The sequence below is a fragment of the Schistosoma haematobium genome, chromosome 3 (assembly GCF_000699445.3).
Source record: "Schistosoma haematobium chromosome 3, whole genome shotgun sequence".
NCBI classification, from domain to species: Eukaryota; Metazoa; Platyhelminthes; class Trematoda; order Strigeidida; family Schistosomatidae; genus Schistosoma; species Schistosoma haematobium.
Window position 1 is genome coordinate 23,975,434 of NC_067198.1, and position 25,970 is coordinate 24,001,403.

The 25,970-nt window shown below is 37.4% G+C and overlaps 2 protein-coding genes across 2 annotated transcripts; both read right to left on the reverse strand.

The window, feature by feature from the left end:
- Positions 1-8,244: 8,244 nt before the first annotated feature.
- On the reverse strand, positions 8,245-9,632 carry MS3_00005310 (uncharacterized protein). Its single transcript, XM_051213353.1, has one exon. It carries the CDS (start codon positions 9,525-9,527, stop codon positions 8,649-8,651), a length of 879 nt encoding a protein of 292 aa, XP_051069324.1. The 5' UTR covers positions 9,528-9,632; the 3' UTR covers positions 8,245-8,648.
- Positions 9,633-11,535: 1,903 nt separating this feature from the next.
- On the reverse strand, positions 11,536-13,191 carry MS3_00005311 (uncharacterized protein). Its single transcript, XM_051213354.1, has one exon. The coding sequence runs from the start codon at positions 12,811-12,813 to the stop codon at positions 11,935-11,937; it is 879 nt and encodes a 292-aa protein (XP_051069325.1). The 5' UTR covers positions 12,814-13,191; the 3' UTR covers positions 11,536-11,934.
- Between the last annotated feature and the right edge of the window lie 12,779 nt (positions 13,192-25,970).

Below are 25,970 nucleotides of genomic sequence, written 5' to 3' on the forward strand. Positions count from 1 at the left end.
TTCCACTTGAGTCCAGAACAAGATACCAGCTTCCGAATCAGAGCAGATCGTTTATTTCAAGCATACTTAGTTTATATATCAATCACACAGACCGCAACGTACCATAAAATAGGAAATAATATTTGTACACAAATAAGCCCAAAAAGTGGCTGTGAATGTGGGAGGCAGTAGTTAATAAACTGAACATAACTTAAGAACCGTAAATCGTACAATAATAAATTATAGGCCAAAATAAAGCTTGTCATAAGAGGGATATAAATATACATAGTGTAATTGTTGAGTAGTTATACAATAAGAATATTAGTCCATGAATAGTCCTCGGAAGTTACCTGTAACTTAATCTCCACTCGGATATAACACCCCCTTTTTTTTGAAAATTCCAACTTTAGATTCTTATTAAAAAAAAAAAAGAATTATATGTGACTTTAAATTCCTCAACATTCTCCTCCTCCTCGAAATAATGTTGGGTCCTTATGGCTCCAAATTACAACTAGTAGGACTTTATTTAAACCATGTTTCTTGTATTGACTGGAGAATCCACTAAAAATGACTAGATGATGATGAACGACCTTTGATCTGAGTTCATTATTTTCAAATTCATTATGAATCTCGTTAGCAGATAACGAGTCATTAAGAAAGTCAACGTCTAACAGAATTAAATTAGATTTTTGGCCATCATTCGACTCAGCTGACATATTTCCCTCATTGTTATAAGAAGTTTCATCAAAATCATATGCATTATTCTGAGAATCAATATCTGGCACACTGTCATTAGAAATGGGATAAGTTGACTCAATATAAAATTCTGTCTTCCGGTGATTTTGAGTAACATCTGGTACAATTTGGTTCATCGTGTTGCTCCAGTTATTTTCTGAATACGAGTCACCATAGCTTTCTCGACTAATAGCACGTGGACCACAATTTTGTTCGAGCTGACGTTTATTTTCGCAGCTAGACAGTACCAGTAGTGTTTCATTTGATTCTGGACTCTGGGCATCATCTACAGGATCTGGCTCCTGATCATCTGGTATTGTCACAACTTCATGTGCATTTAGCACAATATTTTCTTGCTCTGAGCTGGACACGTTACCAATATTACGTTTTCCTTCTGGTATAGAGGGATTTGAATCCTGCACAGGATATGCTTCTGAAATGTCCATTACTGCACCATTATCTGCATGATACATAGATTTCTTATTTTCTGCTTGAATGCAAAGTCTGCCCAAAACTGTTACAAATAGCTGTTGTTGCAAGGCAAACATCTTCTGCTGGTGCTGTAATATTAACCGCAACTGTTCGAAAGAAATCGACATTTTTTTGCCAATAATATTAGCTCCAAAAATCACCGGCAATTATACAGCTAATTTATTTCCAAAATCTGAGTCACCACTTGTATTATTATTATTTCTTTGTTGCCAAAATCCCCGTCGCCAATTGTTATGACCTTGCGTCTCCCAATTATTTTGTTTTTGCCAAAATCCCCGTCGCCAATTGTTATGACCTTGGATGTCTGACTTTTCGATCACACGACTTATCTACCAATCCGAATACGACTTATACGAATCTTCGCACTAGGCCAACCAATGACGTTCAACCGGTGTGGGCAGTTTAGTGTCCTTATTGGTCCTATGTCCTACGAGCCCTTCCACTTGAGTCCAGAACAAGATACCAGCTTCCGAATCAGAGCAGATCGTTTATTTCAAGCATACTTAGTTTATATATCAATCACACAGACCGCAACGTACCATAAAATAGGAAATAATATTTGTACACAAATAAGCCCAAAAAGTGGCTGTGAATGTGGGAGGCAGTAGTTAATAAACTGAACATAACTTAAGAACCGTAAATCGTACAATAATAAATTATAGGCCAAAATAAAGCTTGTCATAAGAGGGATATAAATATACATAGTGTAATTGTTGAGTAGTTATACAATAAGAATATTAGTCCATGAATAGTCCTCGGAAGTTACCTGTAACTTAATCTCCACTCGGATATAACACCCCCTTTTTTTTTTGAAAATTCCAACTTTAGATTCTTATTAAAAAAAAAAAAGAATTATATGTGACTTTAAATTCCTCAACATTCTCCTCCTCCTCGAAATAATGTTGGGTCCTTATGGCTCCAAATTACAACTAGTAGGACTTTATTTAAACCATGTTTCTTGTATTGACTGGAGAATCCACTAAAAATGACTAGATGATGATGAACGACCTTTGATCTGAGTTCATTATTTTCAAATTCATTATGAATCTCGTTAGCAGATAACGAGTCATTAAGAAAGTCAACGTCTAACAGAATTAAATTAGATTTTTGGCCATCATTCGACTCAGCTGACATATTTCCCTCATTGTTATAAGAAGTTTCATCAAAATCATATGCATTATTCTGAGAATCAATATCTGGCACACTGTCATTAGAAATGGGATAAGTTGACTCAATATAAAATTCTGTCTTCCGGTGATTTTGAGTAACATCTGGTACAATTTGGTTCATCGTGTTGCTCCAGTTATTTTCTGAATACGAGTCACCATAGCTTTCTCGACTAATAGCACGTGGACCACAATTTTGTTCGAGCTGACGTTTATTTTCGCAGCTAGACAGTACCAGTAGTGTTTCATTTGATTCTGGACTCTGGGCATCATCTACAGGATCTGGCTCCTGATCATCTGGTATTGTCACAACTTCATGTGCATTTAGCACAATATTTTCTTGCTCTGAGCTGGACACGTTACCAATATTACGTTTTCCTTCTGGTATAGAGGGATTTGAATCCTGCACAGGATATGCTTCTGAAATGTCCATTACTGCACCATTATCTGCATGATACATAGATTTCTTATTTTCTGCTTGAATGCAAAGTCTGCCCAAAACTGTTACAAATAGCTGTTGTTGCAAGGCAAACATCTTCTGCTGGTGCTGTAATATTAACCGCAACTGTTCGAAAGAAATCGACATTTTTTTTGCCAATAATATTAGCTCCAAAAATCACCGGCAATTATACAGCTAATTTATTTCCAAAATCTGAGTCACCACTTGTATTATTATTATTTCTTTGTTGCCAAAATCCCCGTCGCCAATTGTTATGACCTTGCGTCTCCCAATTATTTTGTTTTTGCCAAAATCCCCGTCGCCAATTGTTATGACCTTGGATGTCTGACTTTTCGATCACACGACTTATCTACCAATCCGAATACGACTTATACGAATCTTCGCACTAGGCCAACCAATGACGTTCAACCGGTGTGGGCAGTTTAGTGTCCTTATTGGTCCTATGTCCTACGAGCCCTTCCACTTGAGTCCAGAACAAGATACCAGCTTCCGAATCAGAGCAGATCGTTTATTTCAAGCATACTTAGTTTATATATCAATCACACAGACCGCAACGTACCATAAAATAGGAAATAATATTTGTACACAAATAAGCCCAAAAAGTGGCTGTGAATGTGGGAGGCAGTAGTTAATAAACTGAACATAACTTAAGAACCGTAAATCGTACAATAATAAATTATAGGCCAAAATAAAGCTTGTCATAAGAGGGATATAAATATACATAGTGTAATTGTTGAGTAGTTATACAATAAGAATATTAGTCCATGAATAGTCCTCGGAAGTTACCTGTAACTTAATCTCCACTCGGATATAACACCCCTTTTTTTTGAAAATTCCAACTTTAGATTCTTATTAAAAAAAAAAGAATTATATGTGACTTTAAATTCCTCAACATTCTCCTCCTCCTCGAAATAATGTTGGGTCCTTATGGCTCCAAATTACAACTAGTAGGACTTTATTTAAACCATGTTTCTTGTATTGACTGGAGAATCCACTAAAAATGACTAGATGATGATGAACGACCTTTGATCTGAGTTCATTATTTTCAAATTCATTATGAATCTCGTTAGCAGATAACGAGTCATTAAGAAAGTCAACGTCTAACAGAATTAAATTAGATTTTTGGCCATCATTCGACTCAGCTGACATATTTCCCTCATTGTTATAAGAAGTTTCATCAAAATCATATGCATTATTCTGAGAATCAATATCTGGCACACTGTCATTAGAAATGGGATAAGTTGACTCAATATAAAATTCTGTCTTCCGGTGATTTTGAGTAACATCTGGTACAATTTGGTTCATCGTGTTGCTCCAGTTATTTTCTGAATACGAGTCACCATAGCTTTCTCGACTAATAGCACGTGGACCACAATTTTGTTCGAGCTGACGTTTATTTTCGCAGCTAGACAGTACCAGTAGTGTTTCATTTGATTCTGGACTCTGGGCATCATCTACAGGATCTGGCTCCTGATCATCTGGTATTGTCACAACTTCATGTGCATTTAGCACAATATTTTCTTGCTCTGAGCTGGACACGTTACCAATATTACGTTTTCCTTCTGGTATAGAGGGATTTGAATCCTGCACAGGATATGCTTCTGAAATGTCCATTACTGCACCATTATCTGCATGATACATAGATTTCTTATTTTCTGCTTGAATGCAAAGTCTGCCCAAAACTGTTACAAATAGCTGTTGTTGCAAGGCAAACATCTTCTGCTGGTGCTGTAATATTAACCGCAACTGTTCGAAAGAAATCGACATTTTTTTGCCAATAATATTAGCTCCAAAAATCACCGGCAATTATACAGCTAATTTATTTCCAAAATCTGAGTCACCACTTGTATTATTATTATTTCTTTGTTGCCAAAATCCCCGTCGCCAATTGTTATGACCTTGCGTCTCCCAATTATTTTGTTTTTGCCAAAATCCCCGTCGCCAATTGTTATGACCTTGGATGTCTGACTTTTCGATCACACGACTTATCTACCAATCCGAATACGACTTATACGAATCTTCGCACTAGGCCAACCAATGACGTTCAACCGGTGTGGGCAGTTTAGTGTCCTTATTGGTCCTATGTCCTACGAGCCCTTCCACTTGAGTCCAGAACAAGATACCAGCTTCCGAATCAGAGCAGATCGTTTATTTCAAGCATACTTAGTTTATATATCAATCACACAGACCGCAACGTACCATAAAATAGGAAATAATATTTGTACACAAATAAGCCCAAAAAGTGGCTGTGAATGTGGGAGGCAGTAGTTAATAAACTGAACATAACTTAAGAACCGTAAATCGTACAATAATAAATTATAGGCCAAAATAAAGCTTGTCATAAGAGGGATATAAATATACATAGTGTAATTGTTGAGTAGTTATACAATAAGAATATTAGTCCATGAATAGTCCTCGGAAGTTACCTGTAACTTAATCTCCACTCGGATATAACACCCCCTTTTTTTTGAAAATTCCAACTTTAGATTCTTATTAAAAAAAAAAAGAATTATATGTGACTTTAAATTCCTCAACATTCTCCTCCTCCTCGAAATAATGTTGGGTCCTTATGGCTCCAAATTACAACTAGTAGGACTTTATTTAAACCATGTTTCTTGTATTGACTGGAGAATCCACTAAAAATGACTAGATGATGATGAACGACCTTTGATCTGAGTTCATTATTTTCAAATTCATTATGAATCTCGTTAGCAGATAACGAGTCATTAAGAAAGTCAACGTCTAACAGAATTAAATTAGATTTTTGGCCATCATTCGACTCAGCTGACATATTTCCCTCATTGTTATAAGAAGTTTCATCAAAATCATATGCATTATTCTGAGAATCAATATCTGGCACACTGTCATTAGAAATGGGATAAGTTGACTCAATATAAAATTCTGTCTTCCGGTGATTTTGAGTAACATCTGGTACAATTTGGTTCATCGTGTTGCTCCAGTTATTTTCTGAATACGAGTCACCATAGCTTTCTCGACTAATAGCACGTGGACCACAATTTTGTTCGAGCTGACGTTTATTTTCGCAGCTAGACAGTACCAGTAGTGTTTCATTTGATTCTGGACTCTGGGCATCATCTACAGGATCTGGCTCCTGATCATCTGGTATTGTCACAACTTCATGTGCATTTAGCACAATATTTTCTTGCTCTGAGCTGGACACGTTACCAATATTACGTTTTCCTTCTGGTATAGAGGGATTTGAATCCTGCACAGGATATGCTTCTGAAATGTCCATTACTGCACCATTATCTGCATGATACATAGATTTCTTATTTTCTGCTTGAATGCAAAGTCTGCCCAAAACTGTTACAAATAGCTGTTGTTGCAAGGCAAACATCTTCTGCTGGTGCTGTAATATTAACCGCAACTGTTCGAAAGAAATCGACATTTTTTTGCCAATAATATTAGCTCCAAAAATCACCGGCAATTATACAGCTAATTTATTTCCAAAATCTGAGTCACCACTTGTATTATTATTATTTCTTTGTTGCCAAAATCCCCGTCGCCAATTGTTATGACCTTGCGTCTCCCAATTATTTTGTTTTTGCCAAAATCCCCGTCGCCAATTGTTATGACCTTGGATGTCTGACTTTTCGATCACACGACTTATCTACCAATCCGAATACGACTTATACGAATCTTCGCACTAGGCCAACCAATGACGTTCAACCGGTGTGGGCAGTTTAGTGTCCTTATTGGTCCTATGTCCTACGAGCCCTTCCACTTGAGTCCAGAACAAGATACCAGCTTCCGAATCAGAGCAGATCGTTTATTTCAAGCATACTTAGTTTATATATCAATCACACAGACCGCAACGTACCATAAAATAGGAAATAATATTTGTACACAAATAAGCCCAAAAAGTGGCTGTGAATGTGGGAGGCAGTAGTTAATAAACTGAACATAACTTAAGAACCGTAAATCGTACAATAATAAATTATAGGCCAAAATAAAGCTTGTCATAAGAGGGATATAAATATACATAGTGTAATTGTTGAGTAGTTATACAATAAGAATATTAGTCCATGAATAGTCCTCGGAAGTTACCTGTAACTTAATCTCCACTCGGATATAACACCCCTTTTTTTTTGAAAATTCCAACTTTAGATTCTTATTAAAAAAAAAAGAATTATATGTGACTTTAAATTCCTCAACATTCTCCTCCTCCTCGAAATAATGTTGGGTCCTTATGGCTCCAAATTACAACTAGTAGGACTTTATTTAAACCATGTTTCTTGTATTGACTGGAGAATCCACTAAAAATGACTAGATGATGATGAACGACCTTTGATCTGAGTTCATTATTTTCAAATTCATTATGAATCTCGTTAGCAGATAACGAGTCATTAAGAAAGTCAACGTCTAACAGAATTAAATTAGATTTTTGGCCATCATTCGACTCAGCTGACATATTTCCCTCATTGTTATAAGAAGTTTCATCAAAATCATATGCATTATTCTGAGAATCAATATCTGGCACACTGTCATTAGAAATGGGATAAGTTGACTCAATATAAAATTCTGTCTTCCGGTGATTTTGAGTAACATCTGGTACAATTTGGTTCATCGTGTTGCTCCAGTTATTTTCTGAATACGAGTCACCATAGCTTTCTCGACTAATAGCACGTGGACCACAATTTTGTTCGAGCTGACGTTTATTTTCGCAGCTAGACAGTACCAGTAGTGTTTCATTTGATTCTGGACTCTGGGCATCATCTACAGGATCTGGCTCCTGATCATCTGGTATTGTCACAACTTCATGTGCATTTAGCACAATATTTTCTTGCTCTGAGCTGGACACGTTACCAATATTACGTTTTCCTTCTGGTATAGAGGGATTTGAATCCTGCACAGGATATGCTTCTGAAATGTCCATTACTGCACCATTATCTGCATGATACATAGATTTCTTATTTTCTGCTTGAATGCAAAGTCTGCCCAAAACTGTTACAAATAGCTGTTGTTGCAAGGCAAACATCTTCTGCTGGTGCTGTAATATTAACCGCAACTGTTCGAAAGAAATCGACATTTTTTTTTGCCAATAATATTAGCTCCAAAAATCACCGGCAATTATACAGCTAATTTATTTCCAAAATCTGAGTCACCACTTGTATTATTATTATTTCTTTGTTGCCAAAATCCCCGTCGCCAATTGTTATGACCTTGCGTCTCCCAATTATTTTGTTTTTGCCAAAATCCCCGTCGCCAATTGTTATGACCTTGGATGTCTGACTTTTCGATCACACGACTTATCTACCAATCCGAATACGACTTATACGAATCTTCGCACTAGGCCAACCAATGACGTTCAACCGGTGTGGGCAGTTTAGTGTCCTTATTGGTCCTATGTCCTACGAGCCCTTCCACTTGAGTCCAGAACAAGATACCAGCTTCCGAATCAGAGCAGATCGTTTATTTCAAGCATACTTAGTTTATATATCAATCACACAGACCGCAACGTACCATAAAATAGGAAATAATATTTGTACACAAATAAGCCCAAAAAGTGGCTGTGAATGTGGGAGGCAGTAGTTAATAAACTGAACATAACTTAAGAACCGTAAATCGTACAATAATAAATTATAGGCCAAAATAAAGCTTGTCATAAGAGGGATATAAATATACATAGTGTAATTGTTGAGTAGTTATACAATAAGAATATTAGTCCATGAATAGTCCTCGGAAGTTACCTGTAACTTAATCTCCACTCGGATATAACACCCCCTTTTTTTTGAAAATTCCAACTTTAGATTCTTATTAAAAAAAAAAAAGAATTATATGTGACTTTAAATTCCTCAACATTCTCCTCCTCCTCGAAATAATGTTGGGTCCTTATGGCTCCAAATTACAACTAGTAGGACTTTATTTAAACCATGTTTCTTGTATTGACTGGAGAATCCACTAAAAATGACTAGATGATGATGAACGACCTTTGATCTGAGTTCATTATTTTCAAATTCATTATGAATCTCGTTAGCAGATAACGAGTCATTAAGAAAGTCAACGTCTAACAGAATTAAATTAGATTTTTGGCCATCATTCGACTCAGCTGACATATTTCCCTCATTGTTATAAGAAGTTTCATCAAAATCATATGCATTATTCTGAGAATCAATATCTGGCACACTGTCATTAGAAATGGGATAAGTTGACTCAATATAAAATTCTGTCTTCCGGTGATTTTGAGTAACATCTGGTACAATTTGGTTCATCGTGTTGCTCCAGTTATTTTCTGAATACGAGTCACCATAGCTTTCTCGACTAATAGCACGTGGACCACAATTTTGTTCGAGCTGACGTTTATTTTCGCAGCTAGACAGTACCAGTAGTGTTTCATTTGATTCTGGACTCTGGGCATCATCTACAGGATCTGGCTCCTGATCATCTGGTATTGTCACAACTTCATGTGCATTTAGCACAATATTTTCTTGCTCTGAGCTGGACACGTTACCAATATTACGTTTTCCTTCTGGTATAGAGGGATTTGAATCCTGCACAGGATATGCTTCTGAAATGTCCATTACTGCACCATTATCTGCATGATACATAGATTTCTTATTTTCTGCTTGAATGCAAAGTCTGCCCAAAACTGTTACAAATAGCTGTTGTTGCAAGGCAAACATCTTCTGCTGGTGCTGTAATATTAACCGCAACTGTTCGAAAGAAATCGACATTTTTTTGCCAATAATATTAGCTCCAAAAATCACCGGCAATTATACAGCTAATTTATTTCCAAAATCTGAGTCACCACTTGTATTATTATTATTTCTTTGTTGCCAAAATCCCCGTCGCCAATTGTTATGACCTTGCGTCTCCCAATTATTTTGTTTTTGCCAAAATCCCCGTCGCCAATTGTTATGACCTTGGATGTCTGACTTTTCGATCACACGACTTATCTACCAATCCGAATACGACTTATACGAATCTTCGCACTAGGCCAACCAATGACGTTCAACCGGTGTGGGCAGTTTAGTGTCCTTATTGGTCCTATGTCCTACGAGCCCTTCCACTTGAGTCCAGAACAAGATACCAGCTTCCGAATCAGAGCAGATCGTTTATTTCAAGCATACTTAGTTTATATATCAATCACACAGACCGCAACGTACCATAAAATAGGAAATAATATTTGTACACAAATAAGCCCAAAAAGTGGCTGTGAATGTGGGAGGCAGTAGTTAATAAACTGAACATAACTTAAGAACCGTAAATCGTACAATAATAAATTATAGGCCAAAATAAAGCTTGTCATAAGAGGGATATAAATATACATAGTGTAATTGTTGAGTAGTTATACAATAAGAATATTAGTCCATGAATAGTCCTCGGAAGTTACCTGTAACTTAATCTCCACTCGGATATAACACCCCCTTTTTTTTGAAAATTCCAACTTTAGATTCTTATTAAAAAAAAAAAAGAATTATATGTGACTTTAAATTCCTCAACATTCTCCTCCTCCTCGAAATAATGTTGGGTCCTTATGGCTCCAAATTACAACTAGTAGGACTTTATTTAAACCATGTTTCTTGTATTGACTGGAGAATCCACTAAAAATGACTAGATGATGATGAACGACCTTTGATCTGAGTTCATTATTTTCAAATTCATTATGAATCTCGTTAGCAGATAACGAGTCATTAAGAAAGTCAACGTCTAACAGAATTAAATTAGATTTTTGGCCATCATTCGACTCAGCTGACATATTTCCCTCATTGTTATAAGAAGTTTCATCAAAATCATATGCATTATTCTGAGAATCAATATCTGGCACACTGTCATTAGAAATGGGATAAGTTGACTCAATATAAAATTCTGTCTTCCGGTGATTTTGAGTAACATCTGGTACAATTTGGTTCATCGTGTTGCTCCAGTTATTTTCTGAATACGAGTCACCATAGCTTTCTCGACTAATAGCACGTGGACCACAATTTTGTTCGAGCTGACGTTTATTTTCGCAGCTAGACAGTACCAGTAGTGTTTCATTTGATTCTGGACTCTGGGCATCATCTACAGGATCTGGCTCCTGATCATCTGGTATTGTCACAACTTCATGTGCATTTAGCACAATATTTTCTTGCTCTGAGCTGGACACGTTACCAATATTACGTTTTCCTTCTGGTATAGAGGGATTTGAATCCTGCACAGGATATGCTTCTGAAATGTCCATTACTGCACCATTATCTGCATGATACATAGATTTCTTATTTTCTGCTTGAATGCAAAGTCTGCCCAAAACTGTTACAAATAGCTGTTGTTGCAAGGCAAACATCTTCTGCTGGTGCTGTAATATTAACCGCAACTGTTCGAAAGAAATCGACATTTTTTTTTGCCAATAATATTAGCTCCAAAAATCACCGGCAATTATACAGCTAATTTATTTCCAAAATCTGAGTCACCACTTGTATTATTATTATTTCTTTGTTGCCAAAATCCCCGTCGCCAATTGTTATGACCTTGCGTCTCCCAATTATTTTGTTTTTGCCAAAATCCCCGTCGCCAATTGTTATGACCTTGGATGTCTGACTTTTCGATCACACGACTTATCTACCAATCCGAATACGACTTATACGAATCTTCGCACTAGGCCAACCAATGACGTTCAACCGGTGTGGGCAGTTTAGTGTCCTTATTGGTCCTATGTCCTACGAGCCCTTCCACTTGAGTCCAGAACAAGATACCAGCTTCCGAATCAGAGCAGATCGTTTATTTCAAGCATACTTAGTTTATATATCAATCACACAGACCGCAACGTACCATAAAATAGGAAATAATATTTGTACACAAATAAGCCCAAAAAGTGGCTGTGAATGTGGGAGGCAGTAGTTAATAAACTGAACATAACTTAAGAACCGTAAATCGTACAATAATAAATTATAGGCCAAAATAAAGCTTGTCATAAGAGGGATATAAATATACATAGTGTAATTGTTGAGTAGTTATACAATAAGAATATTAGTCCATGAATAGTCCTCGGAAGTTACCTGTAACTTAATCTCCACTCGGATATAACACCCCCTTTTTTTTGAAAATTCCAACTTTAGATTCTTATTAAAAAAAAAAGAATTATATGTGACTTTAAATTCCTCAACATTCTCCTCCTCCTCGAAATAATGTTGGGTCCTTATGGCTCCAAATTACAACTAGTAGGACTTTATTTAAACCATGTTTCTTGTATTGACTGGAGAATCCACTAAAAATGACTAGATGATGATGAACGACCTTTGATCTGAGTTCATTATTTTCAAATTCATTATGAATCTCGTTAGCAGATAACGAGTCATTAAGAAAGTCAACGTCTAACAGAATTAAATTAGATTTTTGGCCATCATTCGACTCAGCTGACATATTTCCCTCATTGTTATAAGAAGTTTCATCAAAATCATATGCATTATTCTGAGAATCAATATCTGGCACACTGTCATTAGAAATGGGATAAGTTGACTCAATATAAAATTCTGTCTTCCGGTGATTTTGAGTAACATCTGGTACAATTTGGTTCATCGTGTTGCTCCAGTTATTTTCTGAATACGAGTCACCATAGCTTTCTCGACTAATAGCACGTGGACCACAATTTTGTTCGAGCTGACGTTTATTTTCGCAGCTAGACAGTACCAGTAGTGTTTCATTTGATTCTGGACTCTGGGCATCATCTACAGGATCTGGCTCCTGATCATCTGGTATTGTCACAACTTCATGTGCATTTAGCACAATATTTTCTTGCTCTGAGCTGGACACGTTACCAATATTACGTTTTCCTTCTGGTATAGAGGGATTTGAATCCTGCACAGGATATGCTTCTGAAATGTCCATTACTGCACCATTATCTGCATGATACATAGATTTCTTATTTTCTGCTTGAATGCAAAGTCTGCCCAAAACTGTTACAAATAGCTGTTGTTGCAAGGCAAACATCTTCTGCTGGTGCTGTAATATTAACCGCAACTGTTCGAAAGAAATCGACATTTTTTTGCCAATAATATTAGCTCCAAAATCACCGGCAATTATACAGCTAATTTATTTCCAAAATCTGAGTCACCACTTGTATTATTATTATTTCTTTGTTGCCAAAATCCCCGTCGCCAATTGTTATGACCTTGCGTCTCCCAATTATTTTGTTTTTGCCAAAATCCCCGTCGCCAATTGTTATGACCTTGGATGTCTGACTTTTCGATCACACGACTTATCTACCAATCCGAATACGACTTATACGAATCTTCGCACTAGGCCAACCAATGACGTTCAACCGGTGTGGGCAGTTTAGTGTCCTTATTGGTCCTATGTCCTACGAGCCCTTCCACTTGAGTCCAGAACAAGATACCAGCTTCCGAATCAGAGCAGATCGTTTATTTCAAGCATACTTAGTTTATATATCAATCACACAGACCGCAACGTACCATAAAATAGGAAATAATATTTGTACACAAATAAGCCCAAAAAGTGGCTGTGAATGTGGGAGGCAGTAGTTAATAAACTGAACATAACTTAAGAACCGTAAATCGTACAATAATAAATTATAGGCCAAAATAAAGCTTGTCATAAGAGGGATATAAATATACATAGTGTAATTGTTGAGTAGTTATACAATAAGAATATTAGTCCATGAATAGTCCTCGGAAGTTACCTGTAACTTAATCTCCACTCGGATATAACATGTTTGCATGTGGTTTGAAATTACCTGGGCTATATGCTTCAACAGAGGTGTCACTACGGGTCTTACTCCAAATAAAATCTTGTACAGGCCTACTGTGAACTATATGGTTATTTGTAAAATATTTTTGATGGTTAGACTCCTAGCCCCTCTTATGGCTATTTAAGTTAGCTTGAGAGGAGTCTGCTACGCGTAACTGGGAGGTGTTGCGACTGTTGTTTTACATGGGAGCCGTTGTTATGTGATGGGTCGGTACTAAAAGGTGTGAGAAGTTTTGTTTCTGAGAGTATTTACAGTTGCGATCCTGGGGAATGTAGGTAGGGTGTGGAGTGAGAAACCTATTATTACCATTCTTATTTATGGTTTTAGGCTTCAGGGGGTGATTTGGGTGGCCAGTTCTCTGGTAGTTTTCGTTAGTCTGCGTGTAAGAAGGCTTGCTACGCTGAAGCCACCACCCATTTTGCAACTTAGAGGTGTTGAAGGCAAGTTGTACGATAGCAGCGGGGAGAACCTGTTCACTGTTCTTGGGATACCTATAGAGCAGTTGGGTTCAATCTTACGTGTTTCCCTATTCGGTATCATGAGTTTTGTCTTCCCACCCTTTATTTTCAGAGCTGGAGTCTTTCGTTGTCTCTGTGAGATGAACTTAAGTTCATTCAAGTCTACTTGTGGAATATCTTTAGGAGGACAAATTTTCAGGTGTATAGGTTTAGTTGGATGTGTGTTGTCACACGACTCACATTTAGTGAACGAACAGCTGGGATTAGTCATGTCGTTATGGTTTTTGGTGTCAGTTAGGGTTCGTATCTTATCCAAAGGTTTCTGATTTGTAGACTCATCTAGATCAACAGAGTGATCAGCCGTATGTGGAGTGGTGTCATGCTGTTCGTGTGCTTTAAACTATTTGCTGTGTTGCAAACTGTCTCTGGCTGATTATTAACTGTAACACTCCCATACAATTCTATCGCTTCGTGTCTTCTTACACGACGTTGACAGGGCGTAAGGTCTGGAGTGACTTTTATATTCTTGTATGGAATTAGTGAGCTAATATTTTTGCTCAAATTAATAAACTGCTTAGCATCGTTACAACAGCCAAACATAAACAAAAGGGGGCAAGTCGATCTGTCTGACTTTTTTCTAAGGCGAATGAATTTGCAGTTAACGTTCGGCATACCGCATGCTCTAAGGCAAATATCCCTTAACTTAGATGGGTGTGTGCGGTCGGGGAGGTTATACACAACTGCATTGAAGGAGGACATCACTCTCTTCGTCACTTCTTCAGCCACAAACTCCAAAATACACTCAGCTTTAGTGAGTTGCTCAAGATTTCTGTCTGTCAAGGCCCCATATATGAGTGAGGGGTGCTAATTGCTCAGGTTTGCCGTTAATTTCGGATAGAGAGTTTTGTAGCTGTCGGATGTCATTACTATATCTATCAGTATTTTGGTGTGTATGAGGTGGACCATTGGACCCTTTAGTTTTTGAAATTTTAGATTTAGGCCTTGGTAGCACATACTGTCTAGTAGACTGTGCTGACTTTTCTATGCACGTAGGTATAGTGTCTTGTATGACAACCAGTCTTACCGTTGGCATACTGCACGTAGAGATAGAGGGGCTGCGACAAGGAGAATCTGGTGACGATAGAGACATTTGTGTACAATACACATATTTTTCAGTAGTTGAAGGTTCGACATTGTCAAGCACTGAGTCGTCAGTTGTAGGGGTTACAGATTTGGACCTTTTATTTGGTTTAGAAGTTGGTGAAATTTCTCTTTTACTGGAGTTATTGGACATGATATGAGAATAAGTGAGCACAGTGCTCGTTAAATTAAATATAATATCTGAGTATTAGTTGTTATTAAGCATCAACCTGGTTAATACTAGGATAAGAGACTGTGAGTATATAATGAATCGCAGATCTGTTTACGACTTAAGTCCGCAATAGGTACAATACGAACTGGTAATTGTTCGTCGAATAAAAATAAGTTTTTTCTTATTTTTCGGGGTAAGATCTACCCGATGTACAGGATAGGATGATAATCACAGTATAATACACCCTACAAAAGAGCAAGTCGAAGAATTCCTAAACCACGTGAAAAAATGTTACCACTTTCAAAGCTCGCGGGTCACGTTTTCAGTCAGTTAGTCAGTCTTCAGTAATAAGGATAGTAGGTTGATGAACCTGTGTTAATCCTGACACACTGCTTTCCAGTGAAGGTCCAGCTTTTCCTTGAAAGTATTCACTGATGGGGCTGATGCCACTTGTTCGGGTAAGGCGTTCCAATGATTGACTACTCGATGAGAAAAACGGGATCCCACTTTAAGTTTATTAGATCGTGGTTTGTGAACCTTCTTGCTGTGACCTCGGAGATTATTAGTGCTGGAGGGAGCAAAAAGATAAGACATATTAACACCCAAATCATAATTAAAGATACGAAATGCCAGTATAAGGTCACCTCGTGTCCTACGATACGACAACGGGAAAAGATTTAGGCGTTTTAAGCGCTCATCGTAAGGGAGTCTAGAAAGACCCTTCACTAATTTCGTTCCCACACGCTGGACACGCTTGAGGGAGTTACTATCCTTTTCTAGACACGGGCTAGCTGCTTGGATACAGTACTCTAAATGTGGTCTAACATATATGGGATATAAAATTCGAAACGTTTCCTCGTCAAAAGATTTGAACGCTCGGCGAGGTGACCATAACGCACGAAGACCTTTGACAGCGGCTGCTTTGCAATGCGCAGTAGTTTTTAAGTCATGACTTAATATCACTCCTAAGTCCTTATGCTCTTGAACGCATGGAAGAGGTTTACCCTCAATAGTGTAACGGTAACTATTACCGTGACCGACGTGCATTAGTACGCTCTTCCTAGCATTGATTTCTAAGCCCCACTCTCGAGCCCATCTAACTAAATCGTCTAAGTCAGCTTGAAGATCCACATGATCAGCCGCACTTTTTATTGTTCTCCAGATTTTTACATCATCCGCAAACAATAATGTCGACGACCTAAGTAACAGTGGTAACTCATTAACGTAGAGAAGGAAGAGCAGAGGGCCTAAGATGGTGCCTTGGGGTACACCACTTTTGACCGGCTTCCAATCGGATAGCGTTCCATTGACCCTAACTCTCTGTCTGCGGTCACATAAGAAATTTCCTATCCACTCATGTACAGTACCTATTATTCCGAAGCTCGTGAGCTTCTGCATAAGACCTACGTGTGAAACCTTATCAAACGCTTTACTAAAATCTATGAATATCACGTCGACAGACAGACCGTGATCTAGGGCTGCTGTCCAATCCTCCCTCGCAATAAGCAAGTTAGTCAAGCATGAACGCTTGTTACGAAATCCGTGTTGCTCAGGAGCTAACAGATTGTGTAAATCTATGTGGCTTAGCAACCTAACCCGAATTATCTTTTCAAGTAACTTAACGACTATGCTAGTTAGACTGACAGGCCGGTAGTTAGATACTATCTGTCGCTGACCGTCCTTAAATATAGGACTAACTATAGCGTCCTTCCAATCTCTAGGGAGTTGAGCGAGTGAGAGGGACATGTTGAAGAGTGTCGCAAGCGGTTTTGAAATAATGTCCGCAAGAGATGACAGCAACTGTGGATGTAACCTGTCAGGGCCCGGTATCTTACCAGGTTTGAGGTTAGTTATCAACGGAAGGACAGTTTCCTCAGTCACCTGTACAGATTCCATGGTTGGTATCTCGGTGTGAGTGGGACAAGTATTTGTTACAATAAACGTAGAGAAGACTCCGCTAAAATAATCTGAAAAAGTCTCAGCTTTTGCTCGATCTGATTCAGCTAGTAGTTCTGAATTTTCGTGTAACATTAACAGGGGAATACCATCACTACGTTTCATTTGCCGTTTAACATACGAAAACAATCGTTTCGGACAAGTACGGCTATCATATACTAACTGTCGTTCGTAAGTGGTACGGGATTTCGCTATGGTTTTCTTACAGATATTACGGTATTTTTGATACTCACGCTTAATTAGTGCATGACCTGTCAACAAGAATAAGTCCCAGAAATGTTTCCTACGCTTTAACAGCTTCCGGGTTTCCTTATTAATCCATGGAGGGCAATGTGATAGCTTACGTGCTGACCATGGGATAAACGGCGACGTTACGGACTCGAATGTAGCCTTAAACTTATTCCATTCATCTTCCATCAATCCATCCGCGTCGACCGACCAATCGGTCGAGATAGCACGGTTTCTGATTTCCGGAATATTAGCTCGCCAGATATTGGGACGGGGTGGAGCAAATACGAATTGTATACCATGTGTCCTAAACTTAAAGTGAATTACAACGTGATCACTGTTCACTAGTGGGGGAAGGTGCTGGATATCAAAGACATCCTCACAGTGGTGGGTGAGGGTGAGTTCCAGCAGTGACGGAACATGTTGCAAATCAATATGTGTCGGTTTTGTGATACATTGTACAAGTGCACACTGAATAACGGTAGATAAAAGGTCGCTATCGAAACCACTACCTGGAGCCGTAAGCTCTATCCAGTTGATATGCGGTGCGTTGAAGTCCCCAATGATGAGACAACATTCTGCCATACTCCAAGAACAGATGTGTCTTAGGATAAAGTCGTCAGCCAGACAAGACGGACTACGGTATATTCCCCCTATAGTCACTAACCCATTTCTAGATTTAATCTTACAACATGCAACCTCACATGTGCCACTGATATGAGCCTCCGATATGGTTGATTGTATAAGAAAGTGATCCCTAACGTATAGTATTATACCTCCCCCTTTGCGACTTGAAACTCTATCACTTCTAATACAGATATAGCCTGCAATGAACAGAGAACAGTCTATATCTACTGTGAACCAAGTTTCTGTAACAACGATTATATCGGGACATAATTCTTCCACCATCAGACTTAGCTCGGACGTTTTATTTCCAAGACTACGAGCGTTCGTGTAGCACACACTTAAGGTGTTTTGGAAATCAATCGTTCTACCCATACAGGCCTCGGAAGCATTGGCTTCCAAGACCTGACTACCCGAAAACCCTTAATGGTAAGGTTATTTTCGTCATTTAATTTGCGAGTCCTCAACTCCGTAAGAGCATTCTTCCACTTGATTCGATCCTCAAGCGGCCAATCTGGTCGAATACGGATGCTTGAGTCACGAGTTTTTGGTGCGTTTTTCAATAATATGTCTCTTTCTTTGAAATTCCCAAGAACCAGCTTCAGGATTCTTCTTGGTTGGGTCTCGCCTCCAACCCATTTACCGAGTCGTATTACTTTTGTAATATGTACCCCTGAAACCTCTTCAGGTAGTACATTCCTTACCACAGACTTCACTAACTGCAGGTCATGTGCGTGTCTTATAGCAGGGTTGTTGTCTTTCGACTCCTCTAGATTCCAAATAATTAAACTAGGGATGGGTTTATCTTCTTTTGAAACTGTGTTCACAGCTTTCGACCGTGACGTTAGATCCTGTACTTTAACTACTGGTAGCTTACGATTAGTTTTTATTTTAACAGAGTCCTGGGAGTCAAGCGAATGACTCACAACAATGTCAGACGAAGCTTTACTATGAGACTTTGGCGGATTGGTCTGAGAGTCCACCAAGGACTTACCAAGTAAACAGTCATTAGTTTTAGCTATCTTTCCTACTCTTCTGCGTTTTCGCCTCATCCATTTTCCATCAGTCGAAACGTCTACATTAGAACAACTCGGGACAGTAATTGTTTTATCTGGGTCACCGGTTGCTGCTGTAGCAATATGGCCACCAACGTCTAATGACGTGTCACTCACTGATCGTTTCGGGGGAGAACGTTTAACCGCGGGTTGCACAGGTAGATGTCTGGCTTGCGCCGTGATAGCACTTACGACACTAACGCAATCTTCCCCATCCGTACCAATGTTATCAGTACAGCCCTCATCAACCTTCTTATTAGCCAACACCAGGAGACTAATTGCTTCCTGGATAAGCAATGTTTTGCTCGAGCAACAAAAACTACAAAGCCAATGAGAGTTGGGCTTTGAACACCTTTTATATGCAGTGGGGCTTAATCGGGTGCACATCTTATGGAACTACTTATTACACTCATCACATTGCATCCCTTCATCCACGGGAAATAAGCAGTATGGTTGTCCACATTTATGAGTAGACCTAGCCGTCTTGAAAATCAACTATAACGGTGATGAAAACAGGATATGTAGAAGGATTTTCAAACCTTAACTAAATAAACCAAGTAAAAGTCGACCAAGTATGCTTCGATGCAATAAATACACAGAAGCAAAATCGAAAAACTCAATAAAATATCACTTTAACTGGGGTAGATGCAATTAAAGTGTAAACAGTAGTTTTGATGCGTAATTTACGATCAAAACAGTTAATTAACTCAACGAGAAAGAATACCACTGTCCTTTTAAATAGAGCGCGCTTTTTCATGTTACGAAGTATCGTAAACATAGTAGATCATCTAATGAAATAATGAAAAAACTGGATTATGAGCAGATATGTGTGGAGATATGACTGACAAGCTTATTTTGTAAATAGTTTTTAATATTATTTATTTTGTCAATTTTTCACTGTATGTACATTCATCATTAAATGACTGTACATGTTGTTTTAGTCAGTGACCTTGAAGACACTTTCCGTTGTGATTCCAACATAGCGTGACATATTCTTTCTGGCTAACAAATACATTACTACTCACACATCCCTCGTTCTGTTTTCATTCGAGATTGAGTTAACTTAGGTCTAAAACAAATATTATTTACATTCATAGACTGAGAAAGTGAATACATCATATCTTACTTTGGATTACACTACTGGGGAGATCATCGATACGTTTGGAATTACTAAGCATCTATAATTGTGGATTTATTGTACCAGATCAAAGCCGAACACGCATCATTTTGAGTGAACTTAAGTAAAGTCCCATTTTTATTGTATTTGTAACATTTAACTTGTATATATTAATATTACTATTGATTGTTATTAACTTTGTTGATATCTTTTGCTTTTATATATTGTCTGGTCCACCACACCGCAATAGGTACAATACGAACTGGTAATTGTTCGTCGAATAAAAATAAGTTTTTTCTTATTTTTCGGGGTAAGATCTACCCGATGTACAGGATAGGATGATAATCACAGTTTAATACACCCTACAAAAGAGCAAGTCGAAGAATTCCTAAACCACGTGAAAAAATGTTACCACTTTCAAAGCTCGCGGGCCACGTTTTCATGTTACGAAGTATCGTAAACATAGTAGATCATCTAATGAAATAATGAAACAACTGGATTATTTTCGGAATTAAGATTAGCTGGTAGATTTGACCTATGAAAAGCCAATTATAACACGTGAACAAATTTAAAAAAGTATCAGATCAAACACAGAGTACTGCAACTAATTTTTGGATGTGCGTGATGCTGTTGACTTCGTCATTCGATTAAATCAGTTCGGATAACCGCGAGAGGCCTGATGAATACGTGGCACTTTCAGAATTGATGATTTAAAATTAGCTTAAAACTGTAGAAGTCGCATGACTTGAAATTGCCGCACATATTTTGTGTAACACGTCTGATTTTGAGGATTAGTATCGAAAATTGGAAGTTACACAGGCAGTGATAAAATAGGAGTCTATGGAGTAACAGTTCAGGATGATGCGATGAAATCCTTAGTTAGCTGCATAGAATAATTGTCAAATATCAGTTTTATGGGTCACACATACATGATAAAAATGACGTCAATATGAAAAGTCAATTAATTAAGTGTAGCACGAGGTACGTATTTTATTAGAAACGTTGGATAGTTAAGTATAAAACATATGTGGAAGGAAAAGAGTGGGAAAAATGAAAGGAACATCTAATGTTTCAGAGCGCCAATCACGATATTGTTACATCAACTTCGGAATTTTGGCACACTGAAACATTAAATTATGAAGCTACATAAAAGAAAGTTCTGAAAAACACAGAGCGAAGAAAGCCGACCGCCAATGCTAAGAACGATGACAGATATAATAATTCCCGCAGACTGCCACGTCTATGAAATGGAGTCGCGTTTAATTGGAGCCCGGTAAATACGATCATATGGGGACCCCAGACGTTCTGTTTTGTTTTATAGCCATTTAAATAGGTACCGAAATTTCCTTGTATAAATAACTAGCAATCACATCGATATTTAATAGGTGATATAAACCACTTTCGGAAAAAACATCAGTCAACCAGACGTTTGAACTGTGTCATGGTTTTGTTGCAACTGAGGCTTGCTGAGAGTTTGTTTCACATGGTTGGATAGTTCTGCGATGTGAGGTGTCCGGAAATCTGATGCTGATACACGGTTTGCTACGCACTAACCCTCTAACTGACCACTTGGGCGAGAACACAATTCTGAGTAAAAAAAAGTATATAGGACTCCTGAATAAGATGCACAGAATATTCATTAATATTTATACAACTATATACTTAGGAAATTGACTTACTGACCCCGTTGGAATAGACCTGACCTTTAGATCACTTCTAACTACCATCAATTGACCGTTTGCTTCTGATCGGCTCTCCACATAAGATAGCTAATAACGAAGAGATTCTGATTTTGATTTGTGTAGATTCTCGGAATCGATGGAATGTTTTCATAATTGCTCAGGTTGGGAGATGATCTTATGGAGTATGAAGGGTTGGCTGCCAAAGAATTGGAAAATGCCGTTTATAAGCCGGCGGATGAAGACATAATTTGATTCATTGTTTCTGATCAAGAGGGGTTCTAAATTGAGTTATTGATACTTCTGGAGCTAATCCTAATCGTAGAAATACCCCAAAACAGGTATAATGTGTCTTTTTGATTACAGTATGTTTCGCTATCTGATGCTCATTCAGCAAATATCTTACAATCTTGTTAGTCTAATTGGAGATTTGGCGACACAATCATGCATGCAAATCATCAATATAAGTAGTAGAACAAGTCTCCTGAAAACGGAATTGAATTTATCACAACACACAAATTTCATGCCGTTGTCGTAGACACTGGTAGAAGTTGTACTCCACTTGGTTACAACTCCTGTTCTTCTTGACAATCGTGTTAGCAGCGTTCATTGTTCATCAAATTGTAAATATTTATTTATCGAGAGAACTATCCGAAATTATTTCATTTTTATTTAAATATATGAACAACATATAATCACTACATTTCAAATAAGTCTATTTCTACCTTATGCCACATTTAATACTTGCGACTAAGTCGTATGCAACATCAACTTGTAAGTGTGAATACTAATAATTGGTTTGTTTCAAACCAGACCATTGTGTCTAGAGCATGTCTCTCACAGATGTAATAACATTCAACTAACTACCGTCAGTTGTCTGTTGGGAATCCTTACAACTATCATTATTTTCGCGTATTAATAAAATTTTTGATGGCAGTCCATATTTATTAGCAGTACTACTAAATCCTATCACAGTCAAACAATGACGAGGTCAAAGAACTTTTCATATTTGAGTAAATAGTATTAAAGTTAATAAACCAACCGGAATACCGGGTGGTATTCTCCCTTTAAGCGGTTATATTTCTGTTCCGCCAGTCAGCTTGCTAGTGCAGATTGACCTAAAAATGTACACACACGAACATCGAACCGACATAGCCGTTAACTAACTTTCCAGTTTAAACCAAAGTTAATAGTAGTAAAAACATTTATACAACATCAGTTGCTTTTCCATTTTAAAGCACAAAATAGTTGTACTGCACATAAGTTATGTTATTAGCCAACGGATATTACTATGCACCTTAATGTGGCTCGTGAAAACATATCTATACTTAATCACGACAATCCCATCTAGTTTTGTATCGAATTAACATCACATTTTATTCTAAAGGGATTGACATGAGATGGTACTGTTTCCCAAAAGCACTATCTTTGAAACTAAACATATTATATTTGAGAAGACTTACGTCCAAAATTTCACATCTAAAGAAAGCTTAATCGGTTTTACATGGCTCGTCCATTTAAGCGTGTTTACTTTATGTGACTTCTTTTTTCAAAGTAAGTATATATCCGGAGCATAAATATGTTCTTCAGAAATCCTAAACAACATGATGTTGACTATCAAAATAGGACGAGTTTGTATGGACTAGTATGTGAATTCCACGTTGGATCTTATAGATTAGGTGGTCAGGTTTCACTACAATAGATGATATCATTTTATTGAGTATTTCAGGAGGCCACGTTTTCTATTAGTACCATGAAATTTACTCGAGACTGTTGAAAAGCTGGAACACCAGTTGTTGGTATAGTGTATTGTTATTAATTAATAAAATCCGTATGTATGCGAAATGCAGGCACGTTGGGTATTTGATGAGTGAGTGGATGGTCGAAATATCCGTACATATTTTGCGAATTTTGATCAATTTGTGTAAGTTATTGATTATCTGTGTCAACAATTGTTAGGATTATAGATCACGACTGAGGTGCAGACATGCGCTCAATCAGACCCAAACACACTTTTACACAGGTAAGTAATAAACAATCCCGTAGGCTTCCTTTAATCATGTAATGGCAATTCTAAAATCTGAGATTAGGTCTTATTTCAGTACTAAAGATAAGTATACTAATACCGGTCTGGACATTCATCCCATAGTTAGGTGAGATGTTTAGGCCTGCATAGTCGAGCTAGTCCGTCTTCATCAATTGTTTTTGCCTCCATTTTTTCTGACCCACACTGTATCTTCGATGGCGGATATTATTCTCCTTTATTGTATGTTTAGTTTCAAAAATCATGTGTTAAGGAACCAGTACCACTACAATCTCCGTAAAAATGCAAACTACTGTATTATTGTGCTTAAATGTGGTTAAATAAGCTGTACGTTTTTCTAGGTAGCAATTTTTATGCCTGACATATTAAACTGTCCTCAACTACTGCGTCTTCAGTGTCTATCATCATGATGAGCTACGGTGTCACTCATGGAAGTCTAGTGGAGTGATAAGTTTCCAAATGCAGTAAAAATATTTGTCAAAGAATTTAAAATGTAGGTCTTTGACTGTATATACACCTTTGAAAGTTCATTGTTTATATGGCTGGCTTCATCATCCCTTTCGACCACCTTAGAACACTTGCATCAATTCGATCATGCATGCATCGTGGCATACCCCGTGCAACGTATTACTATTCGAGAATGAATTGTTACCAATATTGTCATATTCCCGTTGGTACGTCCTCTCTCATTACTAGATAAGTATCCACTTATTAAGTTATTTATTTAATCCTCAAAAAAACCATCTTTATAACATCCATATCACAGTCGCTCACTTTACAAAGGGTAGGTAACAAGTAAATTTTAGGAACACTTATATTCATGTGAAATTTTAATATTTAATTTGCATCCTGGCCATAACATTTATACGACTTTACAGCTGTTATTAACGCCCAGAACTGTTGGGGTTTTGTTTGTTGGCAGATATATGACTGTTGACGAAATCTTTAGAGGATGCATTTCAAGCTACTTGGTGCTGTATATACAGACGTAGTTGCTAACATAATCTCTGGGAACTCGGAAAAATAGTTTTGACATGAAGTCAGAATGGACTTAATGAAAATACTGTGATCATTGTGTAAGCTAAGATTACTATATATTACGGCTCACTTGATTGAACAGCCGAAGATCAGTAGTACAGAATCATCATAAATCAACTATGTCAAGAGTCACTTATGTTATGATACGGCAAATAGTGCCACATTTTTAAAGTCGTCCCATGTTGGGAAAAGACTTAAAAAATGCGGTCATCTACGTTTACGCCTCCTTCTGCCAAGGCTCTAGAAACAAAGTAAGCAAATGAGAGTCGGAATATGAAATTGTCTACAATCATAAATTTATCGAAACGGTATATTATATGCATATGGTATTGCTTTATTTTCATAGATTTTTATAGGGTTGACAAATAACTGTTGGTTTCCAATTTTCAGCTGGACTCATAAATGTTGTGCTAGTTTATTGATTCGAAATATATTCTTTCATACAAAGTTACCGGGACTTGTGTTATTTCACAGGTTATTATTATTATTATTATTCACAAACATCTTATGGATACATAAGTGCTGTGAAGAAACCATTTCGGGTTTCTTCAAAAATGCTATAATACACAATTTTCAATAATGGTAGCATTATACTTGCCATTTAAAAAAAAATTAGAGTAAGAGTACTAGAATATTAATAATTATAAATCGAGTCTGTGTAATTGAGAAGAATATTGAATTGAGCTCAAAGAAGGAAATGGAGAGAATAAGGGAATAGAAATAAAGGAGACATGAAATACGCAAACAGTTTAATTGGCGTGTTTATGAACATAAAACAAGAACAAACGATTATGTATATAACGTCAAATTGGTAACAAAAAATAATTAAGAAAAAAGAACTTATTATTGTAGTAAGATATGGCGCCAGAATGAATGTTTGTGCAGTCATAGTTTGGAGTGATGCGATGAAAGTCTCAAT

Bases quoted from the DNA above. Each gene is read 5' to 3' on its own strand.
- MS3_00005311 (XM_051213354.1), bottom strand. From the start codon at position 12,813: ATGTCGATTTCTTTCGAACAGTTGCGGTTAATATTACAGCACCAGCAG.
- MS3_00005310 (XM_051213353.1), bottom strand. From the start codon at position 9,527: ATGTCGATTTCTTTCGAACAGTTGCGGTTAATATTACAGCACCAGCAG.